The 10,585-nt window shown below is 38.0% G+C and overlaps 1 protein-coding gene across 1 annotated transcript; it reads left to right on the top strand.

The window, feature by feature from the left end:
* The first annotated feature begins 358 nt into the window (after window positions 1–358).
* Window positions 359–5,405, top strand: BTG4 (BTG anti-proliferation factor 4). The gene is made up of 4 exons (XM_045486873.1): window positions 359–1,550; window positions 2,008–2,145; window positions 2,966–3,164; window positions 4,833–5,405. Exons 1-4 carry the CDS (start codon window positions 1,378–1,380, stop codon window positions 5,010–5,012), a joined length of 690 nt encoding a protein of 229 aa, XP_045342829.1. The 5' UTR covers window positions 359–1,377; the 3' UTR covers window positions 5,013–5,405.
* Window positions 5,406–10,585: the final 5,180 nt, after the last annotated feature.

Genomic DNA, 10,585 nt, shown 5'->3' with positions numbered 1-10,585 from the left:
CTCAGACCTCACCTACAGAATTATCAATTCAGTAGATCTGGGGAAAGGTCCACAAATCTGCATTTTTTTTTTTTTTAAATTTTTTTTTTTTTCAACGTTTATTTATTTTTGGGACAGAGAGAGACAGAGCATGAACGGGGGAGGGGCAGAGAGAGAGGGAGACGCAGAATCGGAAACAGGCTCCAGGCTCCGAGCCATCAGCCCAGAGCCCGACGCGGGGCTCGAACTCACGGACCGCGAGATCGTGACCTGGCTGAAGTCGGACGCTTAACCGACTGCGCCACCCAGGCGCCCCCACAAATCTGCATTTTTAACAAGCAACCCAGTGGCTCCAAATGAGGTGGTCAGTGAAGTACACTTTGAGAACCAGGGAGACTGGATAAACTCCAAGATCTCTTCCACTTATTTGACAAATAAACATTTTAGTAAAAAAATGAGCATAGTCAACATAATGATTGTTCAGAGAAAGTTGCCTTCCGTTTCAGAAAAAATCCAAGGCAAGATTCTTTAATATGTTGACAGTTACAATTAGAGACAAAAGTATTGGGATGTAGGATGTTAGGATACGGAAGGGGAAGGCTTGATTCTCAATCTGTGTCATAAGAGATAAGATTTTAATAGCAAAACAGAAGAGACAAATCCAGGTGGAAATCTTTGACCATTTTAAAGAACTCATTCTACATCTACCAGGGAGCAATCTGAGGGGGACCTGGAAGAAGCTATCTAATTAACCTAAAGGAAAGCACCTGTGTAAGGTTAAACACCTGTCAGGCTTTTGACCCAGGCTTATATAAACTTCAGCCTAAAACTAACAAAACAGGTGTGGGGGAGAGTGGTTTCTAACTCTGGCCCACTTTTATTTTTGTTGTTGTTGTTGTTGGGGCTAAAGCACTTTTTCTGGCAAATATAGTGTATGTTTGATTAACCTTAACTTTTACTTAAAGCATGCAACCTGAGAGTCACATTTTAGAACTACTATACTCTGAAATGTTCTGCTTTCTGTAAATACCTTTTTAAAAAGTGGTGCTCGGGTGTAATTTACTGTCCCGTATCCAGACTTTTTTTTTTTTTAACTTAAGTTGCATACTGGTGTTTTATTTGTTTCTTAAGTACATTAAAGTTTTAAAAGGTGGGTTTTTTTTCTTTGAAAACATTAAAAACTGGCTAATTGAGGAAATGGTGTTCACGGCTGTTTTGGTAGTGGACCCTACTGACATGCTTATTTAGTTGACGAAGGACCAGCAAATGATTTCTATTTTCAGGTATATAAAACTTCCAAGTGGCGATTACATGTTGATTGTAAGCTTGATCCTGTTTCTAGTTCATTTATTCTCACTTCCTTTGAATGGTTGCAGTCCTCCTCCTTTCTCTTGAATCATGAGAGATGAAATTGCAACAGCCGTTTTCTTTGTCACAAGATTGGTGAAAAAACATGATAAACTGAGTAAACAGAAAATAGAAGACTTTGCAGAAAAGCTGACGACAATCTTGTTTGAAACCTACAGAAGTCACTGGCACGCCGACTGCCCTTCTAAAGGGCAAGCGTTCAGGTGAGAGCTGGCATATAGGATGACAAGGGGAACTAACGAGCAAGCAATAACCATTGGCAGTGATTCTGTTGGTGGTCTACGAGTAACAAAAGCTTTATGGCCTCAAATTTATTTGAACTTGGGCTTGGAAGAAATGCAGCAGGTGGCAGTGCATAGAGAAAACTATACAATTTCAACATCGTTGAAAACTGTAGTGCAACCCCCCTTACGTGGGGTGAATTAAACTATCTCTGACTTGTGTTTACCGTGAAAGATTGGCAGAGGACGTTCGGCAAAACCAATTGCGTGACTTAGTGATGTAACGTTGTGAGTAGCTGATGTTGATGGTTCTACTCGGAAAGCCGTGGAGGGACAGGGTGGGGGTCAGTGGTATGAGAGCAGTTGGCCCACCACATGATTCCCGTCTACTAAGGCGCCTGTCACCAAGTGTTTGTTTCCCTTTCCTTGCTTTCTAAAGGTGTATCAGGATAAATAATAGTCAGGATAAAGATCCCATTCTAGAAAGGGCTTGTGCTGAAAGTAATGTGGATTTTTCTCACCTGGGACTTCCAAAGGAGATGACCATATGGGTAGATCCCTTTGAAGTGTGCTGTAGGTGAGTAATCTCACTGGAGGCGGTGTGCTCTGTGATCCCTGGAATCATGGGTTATAGAGTCAGTTCTGTGCACCTTTGTGAGAGATGATCCACTAAAGCCCTGCATTAGCGGTGAGGGCACTGGCTGGTTAAGGTTTCAGATGCAAACTTTCTTAGCACAGACTTCCAGTAGGAGTGGACACAGTGGAAGCACAGAGACTTTACACAGTACAGTCAAACCTTGGATTGTGAGTAACTTGTTCTGCGAGTGTTGTCCAAGACGAGCAAACATTTCTAATAAATTTTAACTTGATTATGAGTGATATCTTGCAATACGAGTAGTATGTGATGCCTAATGTCACATGATCATAACTGAGCCAATGGTTCTTGAAATTCTCTTTGCTATACAAGTGCTTTGGATTACAAGTGTGTTTCCGGAACGAATTATGCTCGCAAACTCAGGTTTTCCTGTATTTGAAATTTGACTTCAATCACTGCACTGTATTGCCAACTACAGATTGTAAGGCCTAAGTATTACAGGCAATATCAAGGGGGCAGAGGAATTGGAACTCAGTTCATTAGTTGAATCAAAAGAGACTAGTTTTTATCTTTGTCAGAGAAATTCACCAAGCTAGCCCTTACAGAACACCCTCACTAATTGCTACCCCGTGGAAGCTGAAGGTCACGGTGTCTTGCAATTTGCTTTGCTGTCAAGCCATTTCAATTTGTTTCTTAAAATAACTTTTTGCAGATTGGTTGAGTGGTCTGTAGAAAAGGTTAGAAATGAAAAAAAACCTTGGATTTTTGAATCCTTAATAAAGAAATTTTCTTTTCTACTTAGGTATGGTGAGAAAAACCATCCATTTACAATTGCTTCTTTTAAAGGCAGATGGGACGAATGGGAGCTTTCCCAACAGGTCAGCTATGCTGTTAATCGAGCTACATTAGACTACGCCTCTGGCATTTCCTCTGATGAAGAAAGTTGTAACAAAGAACCGCAGATCATTCCTAAAGTCAGCAATCCAAAGAGTATTTATCAGGTGAAGCGTGGTCTAGTTCTCGATGCTTTTTTTTTTTTTTTCTGTCCTAATTCTGAAAAGAATTTGTTCACTGTAAAAGAAACAAATGGAAAACAGAAACAAAACCGTAAAGATTAAAATCACGTTATTAACATTCTAGGAAAATTTTTTTCTTCTTTGTGTAGTTTCTTTACTTGGTGGAGTCCTCAGGAGTTACATAGGACTGTTGCTCCATATTATTGGAACAGAAGTTTCCTTTAATCCAAATTCCTTCATAATTAAATATTAAAATTAGCAGACTTTCTTGCTAGTAGAAAATAACCTACCACTTGTAGAAAATTTGGAATATTAAGAAATGGTCAAAGGTCTGTAATCTCACCATGAGAACAGGTGTTCTAAAAAAATACATAATTTAAATACATATTAGATTAATACATTAAATATATATTAAACATAAATATATTCATATTATATATATTATATATACATACTACATATATATATATATATATATATATATATATATAACCACAACCCACAGAAAGGTAAGCATATTTATATGTTGGAAATAGGTTTAAAGAAATAATACCCTTACTTGACATAATGCCCCCGATATTTTCTACTAAATTGATTTCAACCACCTAAATTGATTTCATGACTCAAAAATGGTTGCAACCCACAATTTGAAAAACATTACTCTAGACAGAATCTTGACTGACACTGTATGTATATACTTGTTTGTACGTTTGCTGAAATTAATCACTTCTGTTGTAACATTAGAACAATTGAAATAACATCTTGGCATTTTTTTCCCTTGTAATTTAACCAATCAATTACTGGCACTCATCTGGATTATTTCCACATTTTTATGATGCAAAAAAAAGTTGATAACTTGTAGAGATAACTGTATTTTAAGTTAGTGTGGAGATTTGATTCTCAGACATGGAGTTACTGGGTCATATGGACATTTCACTGTTCGGAATATATGCCAAAGTAGCATCTAAAGGTTTTGTTTATTTGTAGTCTAACTAGCTCTATGTAATGAAAGTGTCTCTTGTATCATTTTTCCTAAAACTGGTTATTCTTACTTAAAAATAATTTACTAAAGATGCTACCTGTTCTAGACATGGTTACTTTAAGTAACATTAAAAAACAAATCTCCATGTGCCCAAATGTTTTGGGTACTTATTAGCATACGAATTTTCTCCTCACCTATTTACATTATTAGGGGTCTTAATGTATTCTTATAGGCTCTTCAAAGGTTAGAAATATTTTAACCCCTTTTCATATTACTGGCAAATAATTTTTCTATAGCTTGTGTAGTTTATAAACTATAGTTTATTGTATAGTTCTATATGTGTAAAAGTTTAAAATCATATATTGAAATAGATGCCCTTAATTCTATTCTTATGCTTAGAAAGATTTCCTTCCACCTAGGGATCAGATCTGTAGTCAGCTATATACTTTGTAGAGCAACGTACTTTAGGAGTGTGATCTGTAAAACATCTGTATTGGTTATTTGGGATGTTGAAAATGGATATATCTAGACCTTAGCCCAAAAGATCATGATTAGACAGTTCAGTGTTAAGCCAGAGAGGGAGGGTGGGGTAGAGGAGAACCCAAGAATATACACAAATTTGAAGATGTGTTTTTAAGTATTTTTACCTACTTTGATACTTTTTTTTTCAGGTTGAAAACTTTAAACAGTCCTTTCAATCTTGGTTCCATGTCTCCCGCAAAAAGAATATGGCAGATGGCCGTATGGGCCTCCTAGGAAATGCTTATGCATTGCATAAAAATCATAGGCGTCAGAGGCCTGCTGCTATCTACCGGGTAGACAGGTACCACTGGGTCAACACCAACCGATAATGCAGTGGTCGGGCACTCGTGGGATAGAGCTCAGAGGAGCGGCTTCATTTTCTCTATAACAAAAGGGAGTCTAAAATTGAGAGGCCCATGAAACAAAAAATAACCATCTCAGGGACTAGAGTGGCGTAATGGCAAATCCTCCAGTGCAGATCATAACAGTGTTCTTAGCTATACTTTTAACTCTTAATTTTATGTGAAGTTTTATGTAACACTAATGAATGTACCCAGTAAGGTAATGGAATGAAGATAGTGACCGTGATGAGATTCAATGAATTATGAAAAGTAACGGTTTAAATAAACGTACTATGTTTTTAATAACTTGCTAGTTCAGTTTTGTGTTTTTGGTTTTTGATTTTTTTTCTTTTTGTTTTCGTTTTTGGGTTTTTTTGCAAGAAAGCTTCGAAAGTTTGTGTTTCTTCATTAGCCATTAAAACAAATAGAACTTCACTTGGCAAAGTGTGAGCCTCATGATCCAGTCTCCTGGTTCCATTTTGTTACCTGCCATCACTGCTCTATTTCACAAGGCCATTGGGAGCTTGTTTTAAGATTACTCTTTAAGATACAAAATTTCCCTTGCTTGCATGTCTTTCAAAAATTGTCATCCATTTCTAAAACTCTTAATAGACTTAATTATGACTTTCATAACAGTGACACCTGCTCATTATAAGGATTCAAGCTAATTTAAAATAAAAAAACTTGATAAAAAAAATTCAAGCTAAGCACAAAAACAAAACAAAATGCACCAAGAAAAAAAAATCCCTACCATCCAGCCAGAAACTACCATTATTAACATCAAATGGTGACCATCTTTCCAGTCATCCTACATATATAAGAACTGATACACAAGTAATTTAATAAAACCATGCTATAGGAGTTACTAAATTTTTAGGACCTGTTTTAATTTTTCACTTTAGTTACCTCACCAAAATGGAGAAACTGAGAGTGAAATATTCATGAAAGTTTCTACCACAATATCTTTTATTTTCCAAAGGTTTTCTCTGAAGTTAAAAAACAAAACAAAACAAAAAAACAGAAAAAAAAAAAAACCAGAAAAAAATGGGGAAAAAAAAAGAAAATACCAGGAGGTTGGAATCATCTTTAAAACTTTGACAATTTTATACAGTATTAATTGTTGCTATCAAGCTGCAGAAAGCATTCTTAATTTTTTTCCTGAAGGACAAGTTGTGAGATATTAAAATCTTAGGTTATGCTTTCTCTTATAATTTCATAAACCTTACAGGAAACTGTTTTTGGCAGTATACCGTGGAGAAAGCTGAGACCAGTTGGGTTTCCCCAACTCCCCACCACTCATATCAACATCTTCGGTGGCTTCCTTTGCCTGCCAGTCTGAGAACCTTTTCCTCTATATTGGAAATCTATGTCCATGTGTCTGTCAGTCATTTTACATCAGTTTTTCCCAGAATACTGTGCCCCTTTCTCATCCGAAGATGTAATTTTTCTAGACCAATCTTCTACAATATTAATACTTTCTTTGTCCATCCGTTTCAGGGATACCAACTCTCCTGATGCTGGATCATTACTTTTTGTCTATCTGATTGCTTTAATATCTTTATTTCCTTTTTTTAAAACCATGATTGTCTTAAGTTTTCCTTGTGCCAGTTTGATTCTTACTCCTGTCTGGTCTTTCTTGTTGCTACCTATTTCTTAGTTCCATAATGATATTTTAGATTTCAATCAGTGACTTTCTCTGTAGGAGTTATTCACATGTATAGTTTGATCAGAAAACGAAAGAAAACTGTATAAGATAGTTACTATACGTAAAACAACCTAATACTTAGGAAGAATGGGTTTCTAAGAACCTTTACACAAGGATTTTATTAACAAAGTGTCTCTTGAAGTGAGTGAGGTTGTTTTGTTTTGTTTTTTAATGTTTACTTAATTTTTTTTTTCAATGTTTATTTATTTTTTTTGGGACAGAGAGAGACAGAGCATGAACGGGGGGAGGGGCAGAGAGAGAGGGAGACACAGAATCGGAAACAGGCTCCAGGCTCTGAGCCATCAGCCCAGAGCCTGACGCGGGGCTCGAACTCCCGGACCGCGAGATGGTGACCTGGCTGAAGTCGGACGCTTAACCGACTGCGCCACCCAGGCGCCCCATGTTTACTTATTTTTGAGAAAGAACAAGTGAGAGCATGAGCAGGTGAGGGACAGAAAGAGGGAGACACAGAATCCCAAGCAGGCTCCAGGCTCTGAGCTGTCAGCACACAGACATAGACTGTGTATGCCTGTGTATATGCGTGTGTACACAAATTATACCTTGAAGATAACTGAAAACTTTTAAAAAGAGACAGCAGTAAGTGCACATAATGCGGCAGAAAAGAGATCATGATCCCCATCTTGTAATCTGTGGCATTTCCATTAAAAATCGGGTGCTTACCAAAAAGCTGGCAGCTGTTAGCGTATTAGTGGAATCAGATGGAAGGCCCGAGAAGTCAGCCAGGAAGTTAATAGGATCATGTTTTGGCTGGTGCCCCACTCAGCCAAGAATGAGGAATATAGAGGAAAGCTCTTTAATTCCTGCATGACTTTTCCTTGTCTCAGAGGCCCTGGACCCTTGGCCTAACTACTTTATATAGTCTTATGCGTCTGGTTTAATTCATCTTCACTCTGCTTTTTTGGGAAATGCATTTTGTAACTTATGCAAATAGCTAAATAAAGTTCTCGAGGATATGCACCCATTATTTATCATATCAAAGTAAGATTTACCTTCTCAAAGTACTGGCGGAGTCTTTAACCCTATGAAAGTGCTATGCTTTGACTTGAGGCGGGGGGGGGGGGGGGGGGTGCTTTGTTTATGAATTGCCAGTTCATCAAAGAGACAGGAGAATGGTTCCCTCACCGGCCAATCTTAGGGCAACTACATGTTACTGGTATCTGTGCTACGAGGGCAGTAGATACTTTTAAGTGAGCTAATAACTAAGGAAACCGTTTTAAGGCTGACAAATGTGGTACTTCCTTTGCCTGATGGCTAATGTTTTAAACTGAATGAGTCTTTGAGATGACTGAGTGACCAGCCGCTAGCAGCAAAGAAATAAGGACTCACTGTCCGTGTAAGACGGCAGAGATTGAAGATCTGTGTGCAGTGAATTGACTTGGAGATGCTCTCCTTGTGGCTGGACTGAAAACTCTTTGTTAAACCTTAATTATAAATCTTTTTTAAAATTTGTTAAACCTTTTTTATTTTTCATTTTTAAATGTTCATTTATTTTTGGGAGAGAGTGGGGGAGGGGCAGAAAGAGAGGGAGAGAATCCCAAGCAGGCTCTGTGCTGTCAGTGCAGAGCTCAACGTGGGACTCGATCTCATGAACCCTGAGCTCATGGCCTGAGCTGAAATCAAGAGTTGGACACTTAACCAACCGAGCCACCCAGGCGCCCCTGTTAAATTTTCTCGACTAGTCTGCTCCTTTGTCACTTTGCTTGAAAGACTCAATAACAATTGTTACATAAAATAAACCTCGATTGCTACTCATCTGGGAGTACAATAAAGAGAATTATCCATGTGAGGAGCAGCCTGAACTGCTGTCATTGGATTTGTCTTCCGAGCTGGCTTTTGATACGAAGTTTGTGTTTGCAAAAGAATTTTCTGGCTTACATTGAATTCATGGGACAGTTGTGTCCCTCCTGATTAGCACTTGAACTTCAGTTTCAGATGACTCCTCATCTCTCTAAGGTGTTCCAGCCACAGTCTCCAAAGTGACTTCTGTGTGGACCACATGGCCTGTATCTTATCACCAGATCTCCAAATTCTCATTCCGGATCACCCGATATTGTACAAATATACCTGACTACTTTGTGTGACTCAGTAACAGACAATTTTACATAAGTTAGTCAGCCTTATATATACAGATACACAAATTGACATTTCTAGAAAGAGGTTCAGTATTTTTAAATAATGAACATTTTAATAAGATATGTGGTCTAATGATTTTTTAGTCACATTGAAAGTGTCAGCATGTTATCATCTGTGCCAGATATTACCATCTATTATGTTATATATCCATCCAAGATTATGTGATTTACACATGAATAAGTATTTTTAAAAATCCTCTTAATAACTTTATCAGATATATTTACATATTTAACATGTTTTAAACATGCAGACTGAAATGAAATCACCATTTTCTTTCTAGATCTAAAAATACAACAGAAAAAGAAACATGTAGTTATTTCTCTAAAGACGCAATCCACAGAACAAGGAAAAATAGTTGCAGAATAAGGAATTCCTACAAATAAATTAAACGGAGAATCCAGTGAAAAATGGGCAAAATACTTGAATAGGCACTGCTCAAGAGAAGATATTCAAATGATGTATAAATACAGGAATGGTGCTCAGTTTTAATGGCCACCGGAAAAATGCAAATTAAAATCATATACCACATGCCTGGGTGGCTAAGTCATTTGAACATCTGACTCTTGATTTCAGCTCAGGTCATGATCCTGGGCTCATGGGATCTAGCCCCAAGCTGGGCTCCACACTGAGTGTGGAGCCTGCTTAGGATTCTCTCTCTTTCCCCCTCTGTTCCTCTCCCCCGCTTGTGCACTCTCTTTCTCTCTAAAAACAAAACAAAAACAAAAATACCACATACCCAGAAGGATGCAAGAATGCATAAAATAAAAAAGATGGAAAAAACTAAGTGCTGATAATCTTCTGCTGGCAGCATATATTTAGACAATCACTTTGGACATCCAGTTGTAAGTTTCTACTAAAGTCAAACATATCCACACCCTAAGACCTAGAATTTCTAGTTCTAAGTAATACCTGACTCAGTATAGTCACATATAGTCACCAAAAGGTACACAAGACTATTTGTAATAACCCCAAACTGGAAGATACCTACAGGCACACGAGTATCGGAAAGAGTAAATTTTGACAAATCCATACAGTGGGGGTCTTACAGCAAAGAGAATCAACAGACGACAGCTACATGCAGCAATATGGACAAGCCTCACAAACATGATGTTGAGCAAAAGTAATGCATATTTTATGATTCTATTTATGTGACGTTAATGAATAAGCAAAAAACAGTTGATGGTGTCTGAAGTCAGGATGGTGGTAATTCCTGGGGGGCAGATGACTGGACGGAAGGGACATGGGGGACACTTCTGAGAAACTAATGATATTCTCTTTCTTGATGTGGATGCTGCTTATACAGAAATGTTCACTTTGGACAATTCATGAGGAGTGGGTTTATGATATATGCACTTTTAGAAGCTGTGTTATATTTTAATATAGTTTTATTTTTATTTTTTTTTTTTTTCAACTTTTATTTATTTTTGGGACAGAGAGAGACAGAGCATGAACGGGGCAGGGGCAGAGAGAGAGGGAGACACAGAATCGGAAACAGGCTCCAGGCTCTGAGCCATCAGCCCAGAGCCCGACGCGGGGCTCGAACTCACGGACCGCGAGATCGTGACCTGGCTGAAGTCGGACGCTTAACCGACTGCGCCACCCAGGCGCCCCTTAATATAGTTTTAAAGGTAGTTTTTACCCAAGACATGGGCGATAACTTTAAATAAAGTAGACTGGGGCCCAGGACTGGAGTCAGTGTTCA

The sequence above is a fragment of the Leopardus geoffroyi genome, chromosome D1, assembly GCF_018350155.1.
Source record: "Leopardus geoffroyi isolate Oge1 chromosome D1, O.geoffroyi_Oge1_pat1.0, whole genome shotgun sequence".
In the NCBI taxonomy this organism is placed as follows: domain Eukaryota; kingdom Metazoa; phylum Chordata; class Mammalia; order Carnivora; family Felidae; genus Leopardus; species Leopardus geoffroyi.
This window is presented reverse-complemented; position numbering and strand designations above follow the sequence as displayed.